This window comes from Oratosquilla oratoria, chromosome 21, assembly GCF_046742065.1.
Source record: "Oratosquilla oratoria isolate Oo_2021 chromosome 21, ASM4674206v1, whole genome shotgun sequence".
Taxonomy (NCBI): Eukaryota; Metazoa; Arthropoda; class Malacostraca; order Stomatopoda; family Squillidae; genus Oratosquilla; species Oratosquilla oratoria.
The window spans coordinates 2,708,594-2,723,701 of record NC_134797.1 but is presented as its reverse complement, the minus strand read 5'-3'; the positions used below and the strand labels follow the sequence as shown (position 1 = coordinate 2,723,701).

Below are 15,108 nucleotides of genomic sequence, written 5' to 3'. Positions count from 1 at the left end.
CTGGCATCGGAGTTATTTTCTGCGTCGTGTTTAGATTCCAAATCTCTGGATTATAATGATGACATCTTTAGGTCTAACTTCATTAAACTTTTTTCAGATAGCCCTGGTGGTGGTTCGTTCCATTGGTGTTTCAAACTGGCTGATACTCTCGTATCCCGACTGGGCACTCTTGATTATAGACGGGCGCAAGCTCAGGCCAGTATAATTGTTGTTGATGCTTTAGAGTCACTTTCGCATTTAGATTGAGTAGATAATGGCAATATCACTTTAGATAGATTTCGTCTTATTTTGGAATTTTTTATGTATATTCTTTTTTTGGTGCCTTCTGAGAGAAGAGCAGCATCTTCTCTCAAGTATACGACTGGTGAGACTCTATTGTCTTTTGCGACAAGGCTTTCCTGTAAACAAGGGGAAGTGCCTTCTAGTTCCTTGTGCATTAGTAATGCTCTTCAACATACCGATGTTCCTTGTTCTCCTCAGCCCTCTTGGTCTACATATCCTAGTCATAGCTCTCCTCAATCTACAGTTACCCCCCTCCCCTGTTATGCACCTTTTGTAACAAGTCTGGTCACTTGAGTAATTTTTGTTATCGTCGTCGGCGCCAGGTACATAGATCAAGACAGTCCCCTGTTCGCAGGAGTGTATCTAATGTTTCTTCTCATGTTCCACATGACCCTTCTAGAGTAGAACCCCAGGTTAACCTCAGTTACTGTCTTATCCATGGTAATTGTAAACATTCGACTGATCAGTGTTTAAAGGTTTCGAAACTTAGGGATGAGACTTCTCATCAGCTTCGGCAATCCCATTTTCACCAGCGCGTGTTTCAAAACCCAAAGGTTTGACCAGCAATGTTCGGTCTCAAAACATCCCCTTAGTAGCTGTTGAGTCTTCTCAATTATTAACCTTTCAGGTTCTTACGAGAGATACACCTCTTTCAGTTACTATAGATACTGGTGCAGAATGTAGTCTCATAAGTAGAAAGGCTTATTTTACTCTTTGGGAATTGTACAATCTCCCTTTATCTCCCTTTTGTAATAATTTGCATTCTGTGCAAGGTTCTCCTTTGCCTGTTCTTGGGTCTGTTTGTCTTCCCTTACAGTTTCCCTCGCATGCTACAGTCTTCAATGTCACTTTTGTTGTTGTCTCTGGCATTGCCCTTAAGTGTGATTGTCTCTTGGGTATTGATGCTCTTACAGCTCATGGCATAGATATTTCTCCCAGTCGCCGTGTAGTGACTTTCTGCAATTGTGATATCTCTGCATCGGATAGGTCAGTTTCTGTTTGTGATTCTACTGTGCTTGATCAGTCCGCACATGTGCCTGTACCAACTTCTAAGCGCTCTAACCTCGTTTCTCATTGTGCTGCTGTTGTTATAGGAGAGCATCTTATTGAACCTTCAAGTTTTGTTCGAGTCCCGGTACGCGTCTCAGGTGCCCCCGATAGGGTCTGACGTTCTCTCTATGCCTGACTCTATTCGTATTCGTCGGCTTGCACTAGAAGGAACTCTCTCCACTGTTCGCGAGGAACATGTCACAACGGCGATGGTAACCAACGTAACGGGTGCTCCTATTCCTCTCTCTCCTGGCTGTCACTTAGGCTCCTTTGAGGTGGTACACGTTGCTACTTTCCAGGACTCGCCCATTATAGCAGCTTCTGTACTACAGTCTCCTCCAACTCGTGACCTTGCTCACTTAGCTTCTGAGTTTGCCACATTTGTAGGCGAGATTTATTTTCCCTGATGAGACGCCTCGTCTCCTTGACCTGTTAGTTACTCACCGTCAGGCTTTGGCTTTACCAGGTGATCCGTTAGGGGTTACGGACCGTGTGGTTCATAGAATTGATCATCAGCCAGGTACTCGTCCTGTTTACGTCCCCTCTTACAGGCTACCTCACTCTCGTCGGCTTATAGCCCAGTCCTTGGTTGACGATTTATTGCGTGATGGTGTTGTACAGGAGTCCCACTCAGAGTGGAACTCGCCTCTTCTCCTGGTGCCTAAGAAAGATGGATCTTTTCGTCCTGTTGTTGATTACAGGAGAGTTAACGAGGTCCCTATCGCAGACCATTATCCTCTGCCTCTCTTAAGCGAGCTTCTTCAGTCCATTGGCACTGGTAATACGGTGTTCACCACCTTAGATTTAAAAGCAGGTTTTTGGCAGATACCCCTGGAGGAGAAGTCTCGTAAAGTCACGGCCCTCTCGACTCCCAGTGGGCACTATGTATAGCTTCGTTGCCCCATGGGTTTACGGGATGCTCCTTTGACTTGCTAGCGCTTAGTTAACTCCATTTTTCATGGCTTAGTTGGAGATGGACATTTTGTTTTCCTGGATGATTTGATTTTAGTTTCCAAAGATGTGGAAAGCCACTTTACTAAGTTTTCCATGGTCTTGCAACGTTTTGCTGAAGCTGGGTTGAAATTCAACTTACCCAAGTGTTCCTTTTTTCAAGTCTAGTATCCAATTCCTAGGTCATGTTGTAGACAAACATGGTATCCACACCACAGGTGATAAAATCAAGGTGGTGAGAGACTTCCCTATACCGAAGACAGTTGAACATGTACGTTCCTTTCTTGGACTTGCAGGATACTATCGTGCATTCATTAAAGACATTACTTCAATTGCTTCACCTCTCACTCGCCTCCTCAAGAAGGACTCTTCCTTCCATTGGCGTGATGTTCATCAGAAAAGTTTTGATTCCTTGAAGCTTGCTCTTACTGAAGCGCCTGTGTTGGCCTTCCCTGATTATAGTATCCCTTTACTATTTGTACAGATGCTTCTGGTACAGGCATTGGAGCTGTACTCATGCAACAAGTAGATGGATGTAGACCTCATGTTATTGCATATGCTAGTCGCATTCTTAATAAGCCTGAGTCCCGTTACTCTGTTACTCATTTAGAGGTCCTGGCAGTGGTGTGGGCTTTAAAGCATTTCCGTGACATCATTTTTGGATATCCTATTACAGTCTACACGGACCACACTGCTGTCACTCAGCTTTTCAAGGGCAAAAATCTTTCAGGCCGTCTAGCCAGATGGTTCCTCACGATCGAGGAATTCAATCCAACCCTTAAACATATCCCAGGGCGTGCGAACCACGTTGCTGATGCACTTTCACGTAATATCCCTCTTGCTGCTGTTACAGTGATTCATAACTTTTCCCTGCAAGATCTGGACAAAGCTCAGCGTGAAGACCCTGTTTGGTCTGCAGTCATTTATGCTTTGGAGTCTGGTGATGATTCCACCTTACCAGCTTTACCAGTACCTCTGTACCAATTTTCCCTGCAGGACAAGGTTCTCATTCGTAATGTGGAAGTGTTTGAGCAAGATGTGGCACAGCTAGTGATCCCTGAGTCTCTAGTTCCCTTGCTCATGATGCCCCTCAGGCTGGTCACCCAGGTCGTGACAAAACTCTGGCCATGGCGCGTAAGAAGTATTATTGGCCTAAAATACGACTAGACATTACCTCTCATGTAGCCCGGTGTAGTTCTTGTGCCCAGAACAAAGGCTCTACGAGCACTGCTCCTATTTTAGAGTACCCTACTCCTTCTCACCCTTTTCAGACTGTGGCTATAGACCTTTTGCAATTGCCTCGTAGCACTCAAGGCTCTGTGTATGTCCTTGTGTGTGTGGACCACTTTAGTCGTTTTGCAGTCTTAGCTCCCTTACGCAATAAATCTGCACCAGTTGTAGCTCATGCTTTAGTTTTCCATGTGTTGTGTCCATACACCACTCCTTCGGTGCTCCTTAGTGATAATGGGACGGAATTTAGGAACGAGGTTTTGGCAGGTATTTGCGAACGTTACGGCATCAAACAGACGTTCGTGACTGCTTATCATCCGGGGTCCAATGGTCTTGTTGAGAGGACGAACAGGAAAATTTTGGAGATCTTACGTCACCTTGCTAGTAGTTTTCATGAGTCTTGGGAGGATTGGCTTCCCCATGTCAGTGCTTGTATCAATAGCACCATTAATGTTTCTACGGGCAAAACGCCTCATTATGTTATCTTTGGAGTTGAGAAACGGCTCCCATATGATGTGCTTGACAGCCCTGCTCGTCCCCTCTACAATTTAGATGACTATAGTAAAATCCAGTCATGTGATACATGCCATTTATAATTCTGTAAGAGATAAACTGGATGTTTCAAAGGCCGACCTGTTGAAACAACAACATGCTCGTGCAAAACCTGTGACCATCGATGTTGGTGATCATGTCTTCAAAAGCATGCCTGATCGCCAGTCGAAATTGAATTGTAAATTTGAGGGCCCCCTTTTGGTGACTGAACGTCTACACCCTAACAAGATCAGGATTTTTTACCCTTCTACAAGCCTTGGCGAGATTTCATACTCTGATAGGCTCAAGACGACTCAAGTGCCTATCCCTGCCTTTGCCCGGCCTCCTCCAGGGCCGACTGGAAGGACTATGCCTTGTTTATCTACCCCTCATAATTATGACCTTAGGTCAAGGGGTCCTGTAATTACCTAAACTTTCATTGTGTATTGTTATGTATTCTTTGTGATGTTTACCATTCTTATTTATTTTGTCGTGTTTAGATATTAAGTATCATGTCCTGGACGTCCGGCAATTGCTGTATTTGTACTTTTGTTAACTGGCGCCAGTCTTATGTTCCTTTATGTGTTTGTATGTATTGTCTTTATGTAATTAATTATGTATGTGTTTATTTAATGTATTGGGTGTGCTATTGTATTCATTTTCCCACACTTTTGTCTGCCACTGTTGCATATGTGGTGTGTGTGTGGTTTTTCTTTGTGTATTTTGGATTCTCCTTGCCTCGGTCAGTCTTTTTCTTGTTTGCTCGGTGGGGTCACCGAGTCGTGCTGGCCAAGCGATGTGTTAGCGTGGTATGTTGTATATCATACCATTATTATTATACTTGTGTGTTGCTTATTTGGGGAATTATATGTTTTCCCTCTTTATAAAATTGTCATATGTTTTGTTGTTTGTTGTTTTATTATTTATTGTAATTATGTGTAATCATTGTGTATAATTGTAATTATATTGGATATCGCAAATGCGATGCACGTCTTTTGGCGCGAATTGGCAGCTTGGCGTCAGTTCGGAGCCAGCTCTCTTTGTATTCACACGCATTAGTTGTCAGTGGAATCAGTGATTACAGTGTACTTCCCACTATTTGACTTTCATTTCTTGTAGCCACTCGGTACATGAGCGGTTTTTTTTTTTTTTTTTTTTTTTTTTTTTTTTTTTTTTTTTTTTTTTTTTTTTTTTTTTTTTTTTTTTTTTTTTTTTTTTTTTTTTTTTTTTTTTTTTGCGCGCGCGCGCGTCAGATGCCTCGGAGGAGGATGGGTATATGAAAGATGGTATATAGATGGTCTCTCGCTGTAAGGTGCTCGGAGCTGATGGGAGTCTTGTGGCTTGATTGAAGTTTGATCACGTGGGAGGTGGGCGTAACTGAATGGAGTCTTGTGGTTCGATTACCTGGGAGGTGGGCGTAGCTGATTGGAATATTGATGCGGTGATGCGTTGAGATGACAGACATATTCTCCTACTCTGACAGCGGTCTGTCTACAAACAGCTGTCTTCGATTGGTAGCGTACTGCCACCAGGTGGTTTAAAATCAAATGCCTTACGATTTCACGCTTGGGAACATGCTGAATGGAATCCTGTGGCTGGATACCTCGATTCCTGGGGAATGATTGAAGATGTGGTTTGAAATCGAATCTTTTCGATTTCACCACCGATTCTAAGGTGACTACAACTGCAGGTCACAGCTGTAGTGGTCGGGAGAAGTCCGAGTGTTGTCTCGAGGGGAGCGTTTGGTTGAGGGGTGGTATATAGATGTATTGTTTGTGTGGAAGCGTGCTGACAATGCGCTGAGTTTGGAAGTCGATGTGATTTCATCGAAGTTTGATGCGGAGCTAAAGGAAATCCTGTGGCTTGATTCCGGGGACTTTGGATATAAGATATGAAAGTCGAAGACAGGTGATGTCTCCTTCGCAGACAGTGGTCTGTTTCTTCGGAATGGTAGACGTGGCTGGTCGGTGACCTGGTAGGCGTTGCTTGAGCGGCTGATGACGACGATTTTATGCAGACCTCCTTTGTTAGGCGCGAGAACGCCGCTCGCCAGCAGTGTAACAAAACAAATGTGTTTTTGCTACTTGGTAGGCGTGGCTTGAGCGGCCGTGGACGATGGTTTCATTCGGGCCTCTCTTCGGATTTGGCTTGGGAACACAGCTGCACACTAGTGTAACAAAACAAACGTGTTTTTCTACATGCAATGATGGTTTGCCAGTAAGGTAAAGTCTCTACTGGATTTTGTTGTTTTTATTCAGGTACGAAGATTTTGTACAAGCTAGGTCCTTGACCTTAAGCACACCTCGAGCCGGGCCTTGACCTCAGTACTGCCTCCTACCAGGTTCGTGACCTCAGGCAGTCATCCTGCTAGGTCGGTGACCTAGGCAGTCCTATCTCTCGGCGGCAGAGCAGTCGTAATAAAGGGGGTTGGTGGGTTGCCGTATGTGAGATGTGTTAGTTATCAAATATAGGCATGGGTGTTAATTCCGTTATATAAGGGTTAGTTGCATGGTTGGTGAATGTGGTTAGATATGGTGTACATACATTACGTTATGGTAATGTAATTGGGGTAGGTATAAGAAACTGTTTAATGTGTCTGATGACAATAGGCATCTCGTTTGGTGACATTGGAAACATCCTGTTATGATATTACATAGGTGTTTTGGGATTGGTAAAGTGTTGAGACATGCATATATTGGAGGTCTTGCCAAAGACGAATACGATATTGCATGTGCGTGGATCACGTGCGTGGTTGGAGATGGTTAGTGACGGTTACAGACTCATCAGCTTCGACATAGTCAGTCTCTACACAAATGTCAATATTGTAGTTGCCATTCGAGCTAGCAGAGAGGTAGTTCAAGAAATAGACCCCGACAAACTTCCACTCAACAATCGAGACTACTTGGAACTGGTTGAGAAGTGCATGAAGTTCGGTTCCTTCACCTTCAACAACAGCGAATACAATCATTGCGAAGGACTTTCAATGGGATCTCCATTAAGCGTTGTGTCAGCCTCCTTATTCATGGAAATGCTCGAAAAGGAACACATTAGTGACGCCATTCAGAAGGACTCCAAGTGGTTCCGCTACGTTAACGACTATCTCTGTATCACACAAAATACAGCAGACACTCATTACTTATAGAGAAAACTCAACGACATTGACGTCAAAATACAATTCACCATAAAAGAAGAGAATAATGGACAACTACTATTCTTAGACACTGTTATCATCAGGTCGAGTAACAGTGCCAAACTCAAGGAATACAGAAAGCACTCCAACAAAAATGACTACATTTTTTCAGCGCCCATGACGACCGGATAAAATCAAGAGTAGTCATCGGATTCTACCTCACAGCCCTCCGCATATGTACATACATACATATACCAAAGACTCCTTTCCCCCTTACACGGGGGGTAGCCATAGAGAAAAAGGTATAGAAACCACTCCCACCCATTACATCCCCTACATATTCCACTACCATCCACCCTTCTCCCTCCCTCTCATCCTAGCACCTCATGGATGAAGGGTCATCCCTGCATCCTGTTCACTACCCTAGGTCAGAAGCAGTGTCGCAAGACACAGCACATCCACAGCAAGACCGCTTCATTAATTCGGAGAACCCCTCTCCGTCCCCTCATACAGAAAAGGAGAAGACGGGGAGAAATCCCTTCGGGTTGCGTCAAATTATTTCTCATGCATACTTCATCACCCCCCCCATCCCCATCACCCCCCCCCATCCTCATCACCCCCCACCCCTTATGTATCACATTATCATCCATACACAATCCTTCTCCATTCACCCCTATCTTCTGTCCTCTCCCGTCCTTCCTCAACAGACATTCCTCTCTTTTGTAATGCCCCTTTTACCCCATCCATTCATCTCATCCTAGGACGCCCCCTCATATTCTCTCCTTCCACCTCTGCCTTCCACACCTCTTTTACTATTTTTTTTTTTTTTTTTACTCATTCTTTCCATGCGTCCAAACCATCTCAATACTCTTTCATCAACCCTATCTCCCAACTTCCTTCCCACCCCTGTTCTTCTCCTCATCTCCTCATTTCTCACTCTATCTAGCCTAGTAACCCCTACCATACTTCTCAGACATTTCATCTCAAACACATTCAAACTCCTTCTTTCTTCCTCTCTTATGTTCCATGTTTCTGCCCCGTACATTCCTGTCGGCACAATCACTCCTTCATATAACCTCCTCTTAGCATCCATTCCCAGATGTCTATTTCTCAATACACTTTTTAATCCACCAAGGCCTTTACTCGCTTCTCTCAGTCTACATTCTACCTCCACCCCACCCCTCCCTTTCCTGCTACATTTGCACCCAAGTTTCTAAAACTATCTGCTACCTCCAGTCTCTCTCCCTTAATGCCTACTGTCACTCTCTCCACTTGTGCATCTCATCACCTTGCTTTTACCCACATTTGTCTTCAGCTTCCTTCTTTCACACACATTCTCAAACTGTGTCACCAACTTCCTTAATACCTCCTTTGATCCTGCTACAAGCGCAGTGTCGTCAGCAAACAACAACTGGCTTATTTCCCTCTTTTCTCTATTTTCTTTAACCATCTCCAACCCCTGACCCACCAACCTTGCATTCATCTCTCGAGCCACCCCATCCATGTATATATTGAACAGCCAGGGCGACATAGCACATCCCTGACGAAGTTCCACCTTAACCTCAAACCATTCACTCTCTCCATTTCTAATCCTAACACAAGCTCTATTAGTCTCATGAAAACTCTTGACTGCTCTTAACAGCTTTCCTCCTATCCCATATATCTGCAGTACCTCCCACAGTGCCTTCCTGTCTACCCTGCCGTAAGCCTTGTCCAAATTCATAAAAAAACCCAAAACATCCCTACCTTTTCCTATAGCTTTCTCACATATCTGTCTTACCACAAAAATCTGATCTACACAACCCCTACCTGTCCTAAAACCACACTTCCTCACCAATTACTCCCTCTGTTCCTCTCCTAGTCCTCTCAATTAAGACCCTCCCATAAGCCTTCCCAACTACACTCAACAAGCTAATCCCTCTGAAACTACTACACTCACACTTGTCCCCCTTTTCCTTGTAAAGCGGAACGATACAGGCACTCCTCCAGTCCTCCGGCACTCTGCTCTCTCTTAAACAAACATTAAATAACCTCACCAGCCAGTCCACCTTCACTGTACCTCCTTTCTTCAGACATTCTGCATGACATCCATCTAATCCAGGTGCCTTACCTGCTCTCATCATCTTAACAGCTGCTTTCACTTCATCTTTCCCTATTTCTCTTCCATTTTCCTCACTCATCATTTTCATTTTCTTAGCGCTTCCCATTGCAACCATGTTTCCCTCCCTATCCTCCTTCACATTCAGCAACTCCCTAAAATACTCTGCCCACCTTCCTCTCACTGCCTTCTCTTCCATTATCATCTCTCCATCTGCACCTTTTACTTTTTCTTTTCTACTTGAATCACCTCTTATCCTCTTTTAATTTCTTTCCAAAACATCTTTTTATTACTTTCAAAATCTTCTGTCATACTCTTACTCCATTTCACATCTACTCTCCTATCTGCTTCCTTTATCTTATGCTTAACTTCCCTTCTCTTTATTTTGTACCTCTCATACGATTCCCTCGTCCTAATTTGTAGCCAATCTATGAAAGCCTGCTTCTTGTCTTCTACACCCTTTTTTGCTTCCTCATCCCACTACTCTCTACCCTTACTTTTAATTTATCCCGTCCTCCTTGTTCCACACACCATCTTTGCACACCTTATGACTCCCTCCTTGAACCATCCCCATTCCTCCTCCACTCCTAGTTCTACTCTATCCGTCACTCCCTCCCACTCCTCTCTCAGCTTCATATACTCATTCTCCTTTTCTTTCTCATTTAAGCAGTTCACTCCAAGTACATCCTTACCTTCTGCCCTTTTCCTCTTTCTCCACCTATTCTCCACTCTCAATTTAGCTTCCACCAGAAAATTATCTGATATTCCCCCGCTCTCTCCCCTTAGAACATGTACATCCTCAACTCTTCCTACCATACTCCTGGTCACCACTATATTGTCCCTTAACGCTCTATCTGCCACCCTTCCATCCACCACCCTCTCCCATGTGTACTTATGCTTGACTTTCATCCTAAACACTGTATTTGCTATCATCAACTCTCTTTCAAGACACATCTCCACCATCAATTCTCCAATACCATTTTTACCTGGAACTCCATACTACCCAATCACTCCGTCTATTGGTTTGCTTCCTACACTAACATTAAGGTCTCCCAATACGACTACATTGACATTTCTCCCTAATCTCTCTATGCACGCATTTAAATCTCCCCAAAAAGCCTCTCTTTCCTCTACGCTCTTCTGACTACCAGGCCCACACGAACTTACAAAGGCCCACATCTCCCTTCCGCATATGTAGTGAGGAATATTTAACAGAAGAGCTGAACTACATTATCGCAACTTTTAAAAACCTCAAATCACCAGAAGGAATGCTCAGATCATCACTCCGAAAGCCACCAACACCAAAAATATAAAAACCAGACCTACGTTTGATCGTGCTCCCAGATTCTGGCTTTTCCCGCACATTAAATAGGATACTTAGATATTCAGGGCTTGTAGTTGTTAACGACACGAGAAAGAAAATCGGACACTTGGTTAGAAAGGAGAACACAAAACCTCACAGCCTAGTTTACAAAATTCCCTGCAACCTATGCGACAGTGCATACTTCGGAGAAACATACAGAGGACTAAAAAACAGACTCAAAGAACACAAACCAGACATTAGATACCACCGTGAGACAAACAACATCATAAACCACGTACACACAGAACGACATCAGAATGGGAGAAATCCGCCATTTTGGCCCAAGGATAATAATAATAATAATAATAATAATAATGATAACAAAAAAAGTATCTCTATACATCCCTAATTACAAAAACACAAACAAGACAGGAAACTTAAAGTGATAAAAAATCACAGCCACTTATGCCCTCACTGAGCGGAAATCCGTACCATGCACCAGAGCCCCGGACTAAATGTCACACCTTCCTTGCCACATTTTTCGCTTTATTTATATTTTTGTTCTTATTCTTTTATTTTCATCTTTTTTTACTTTTGTCTTTTCTTTTCTAGTAATATTATTTTACTCACCACATTGTTATTAACTTAATATTGATTTCCACTACCACTTAAATAATTCTCCTGTCATTGTAACATGTGAGTTCCTTTACACCCGAAAAGTTATGCACGCATACATATACGCCACTTCTGGCCCTGGAGCAATAATCTTCAAAAAGTCTGTAGCGAAACTAGTCAAGAATAAAATTAGGAATAAGACTCCAGTCTTTCCTCTTCACACCCACTTTATATATATGTATATATATATATATATATATATATATATATATATATATATATAGACTATATTATGACAAATAAGACTGAAGGTGGAAGAAGCAGACGAGGATTAATGGGAGAATTTCACGCTTTAACGTTTCGACCCGCAGGGTCTTGATCACAAAGCTTTGTGATCACAGAGCTTTGTGATCAAGACCCTACGGGTCGAAACGTTAAAGCGTGAAATTCTCCCATTAATCCTCGTCTGCTTCTTCCACCTTCAGTCTTATATATATATATATATATATATATATATATATATATATATATATGAGTGTGTGTGTGTATACATATACGTGTGTGTGTGTATAATATATACACACACACATATATATATATATATATATATATATATAGATATGAGTGTGTGTGTGTATACATATACGTTTGTGTGTGTATAATATATACACACACATATATATGTATATATATATATATAAATGTGTGTGTGTGTGTGTGTGTGTGTGTGTGTGTGTGTGTGTGTGTGTGTGTGTGTGTGTGTGTGTGTGTGTGTGTGTGTGTGTGCGTGCGTGTGTGTATATATATATATGTGTGTGTGTGTGTGTGTGTGTGTGTGTGTGTGTGTGTGTGTGTGTGTGTGTGTGTTTGAGTGTGTGTGTGTGTGTGTGTGTGTGTGTGTGTACACACACACATATATATATATATATATATATATATATATATACATATGCATATGCATATACATATACATATACATAAACATATACATATACATATACATATACATATACATATACTTATTTATATATATATATATATATATATATATATATACAGATAGATAGATAGATGTGTGTGTGTGTGTGTGTGTGTGTGTGTGTGTGTGTGTGTGTGTGTGTGTGTGTGTGTGTGTGTGTGTGTGTGTGTGTGTGTGTGTGTGTGTGTGTGTGTGTGTGTGTGTGTGTGTGTGTGTGTGTGTGTGTGTGTGTGTGTGTGTGTGTGTGTGTGTGTGTGTGTGTGTGTGTGTGTGTGTGTGTGTGTGTGTGTGTGTGTGTGTGTGTGTGTGTGTGTGTGTGTGTGTGTGTGTGTGTGTGTGTGTGTGTGTGTGTGTGTGTGTGTCTGTGTGTGTGTGTGTGTGTATTTTCACCTATGTTTTCATGCGCACATTAACAAGTATTGCGAGGTAGAAGACGTAGGGCTGAGAGGAGAGAAATAGTTGGAGGGGAAGGAAGGTGGGAGAAGGGGTGATACAGGGTTGCTGGAATAATGTCCCTGCTCTGATCAAGTTATGGACACAAACAGCTTCTATCTCCCGCGGGAATCCCACGCAGAATTAGGACCTCACATGGGTCATAGAGGCACAAGAGGAAGGAGGAACTGAGGGAGAAGAGGAGGGGAGTGAGGAAGCAACTGTTTGGGTTGATGTGCTGGAGATCTTGTATTCGGTGGAGGAAGCTCTGTGTATATAGATGATATTAAGGGCATTTAAACTTATGCCATGATATTTCGGAATTATGCAAATATATTTTCTATTGTAATTCATTTAATGTATTTTTATATGCGGTAGATTCATGGGAGAGGGTGATTGATGGAAGGGTGGTAGATAGGGCTTTAATGGACTACATAGTGGTAACTTGGAGAAAAGCAGGAAGAGTTGTGGATGTACATGTTCTAAGGTGAGAGAATGGGTAATATCAGATCATTTCTTGGAGGAAGGTATGCTGAGAGTGGAGGGTAAATGGAGAGTGAAAAAAAAAGTACAGAAGGTAGGGGGTGCATAGAATAAGCTGCTTAAATAAAAAAAGAAAGGGAGAAGGAGTACAAGAAAAACAACTTATAGAGGAGTGGGACGGAGCGAAGGATAGAGTAGAACTAAGAGTGGAGGAGAAATGGGAATGTTTCAAGGAGGGAGTCACAAGATGTGCAAAGTTGGTGTGTGGAACAAGAAGGACGGGAGGAAATAGAAGGAAGGGTAGTGAGTGATGGGATGATCAAGCAAAGAAGGTTGTAGAAGAGAAGAAGCGAGCTTTCACAGATTGGTTTCAAAATAGGACGAGAGAATCATATGAGAGGTACAAAGAAAAGAAAAGAAAAGTAAAGCATAAGATAAAGGAGGCAAAGAGAAGAGCAGATGTGAAATGGGATAAGATTATGATATCTTTTAAAGTAATAAAAAATATTTTGAAAGAAAATTAAGAGAGGAAGAGGAGTCGAATCAACCGAAAAGAAAAGGTAAAGGATGCATATGGAGAGATGATAATGGAAGAGACAGCAGTAACAGGAAGATGAGCAGAGTATTTTAGGGAGTTGCTATATGTGAAAGAGTATAGGGAGGGAAAGGCAATGATGAATGAGGAAAATGGAGACAAAAAATGAGGGGAAAGCAATTATTACAATGAAGAGAGCAGTTAAGACACCTGGGTTGGATGGGTGTCATCTGGAGTATCTAAATAAGGGAGGTACAGTGGTGGTGCACAAGCTGGTGAGATTGCATAGTTCAACTTTTCAAGAAAAAGGGACAAGTTTGAGAGTAGTAGTTTAATTTATGTGCATTACGGTGGGAAACATAATCATTATAAATGTTGTTATCGTTATCATTATTATTATTACTATTATTATTATTATCATTATTATTATTATTATTATTATTATTATTATTATTATTATTATTATTATTATTATTATTATTATTATTATCATTATTATTATTATTATTATTATTATTATTATTATTATTATTATTATTATTATTATTATTATTATTATTATTATTATTATTATTATTATTATTATTATTATTATTATTAATTATTATTATTATTATTATTACTATTATCATTATTATTAATTATATTATTATTATTATCTATTATTATTATCTATTATTATTATTATTATTATTATCTATTATTATTATTATTATTATTATTATTATTTTTATTATTATTATTATTATTATTATTATTATCATTATCATCATTAGATATTAAATATTAATAATTATTATTATCATTATTATTATTATTATTATTTCTATTATTATTATTATTATTATTATTATTATTATTATTATTATTATTAATTAATTATTATTATTATTATTATTATTATTATTATTATTATTATTATTATTATTATTATTATTATTATTATTATTATTATTATTATTATTATTATTATTATTATTATTATTATTATTATTATTATTATTATTATTATTATTATTATTATTATTATTATTATTATTATTATTATTATTATTATTATTATTATTATTATTATTATTATTATTATTATTATTATTATTATTATTATTATTATTATTATTATTATTATTATTATTATAATTATTATTATTATTATTATTATTATTATTATTATTATTATTATTATTATTATTATCATTATTATTATTATTATTATTATTATTATTATTATTATTATTATTATTATTATTATTATTATTATTATTATTATTATTATTATTATTATTATTATTATTATTATTATTATTATTATTATTATTATTATTATTATTATTATTATTATTATTATTATTATTATTATTATTATTATTATTATTATTATTATTATTATTATTATTATTATTATTATTATTATTATTATTATTATTATTATTACTACTACTACTACTACTACGATGCAAGTGGGAATACTTGGTGGCAGTATTCTTTT

At 39.6% G+C, this 15,108-nt stretch overlaps 1 protein-coding gene across 1 annotated transcript; it reads left to right on the top strand.

The window, feature by feature from the left end:
* The first annotated feature begins 6,802 nt into the window (after positions 1-6,802).
* LOC143036672 (telomerase reverse transcriptase-like) lies at positions 6,803-7,186 on the top strand. Its single transcript, XM_076204229.1, has one exon. The coding sequence runs from the start codon at positions 6,803-6,805 to the stop codon at positions 7,184-7,186; it is 384 nt and encodes a 127-aa protein (XP_076060344.1).
* The last annotated feature ends 7,922 nt before the right edge of the window (positions 7,187-15,108 follow it).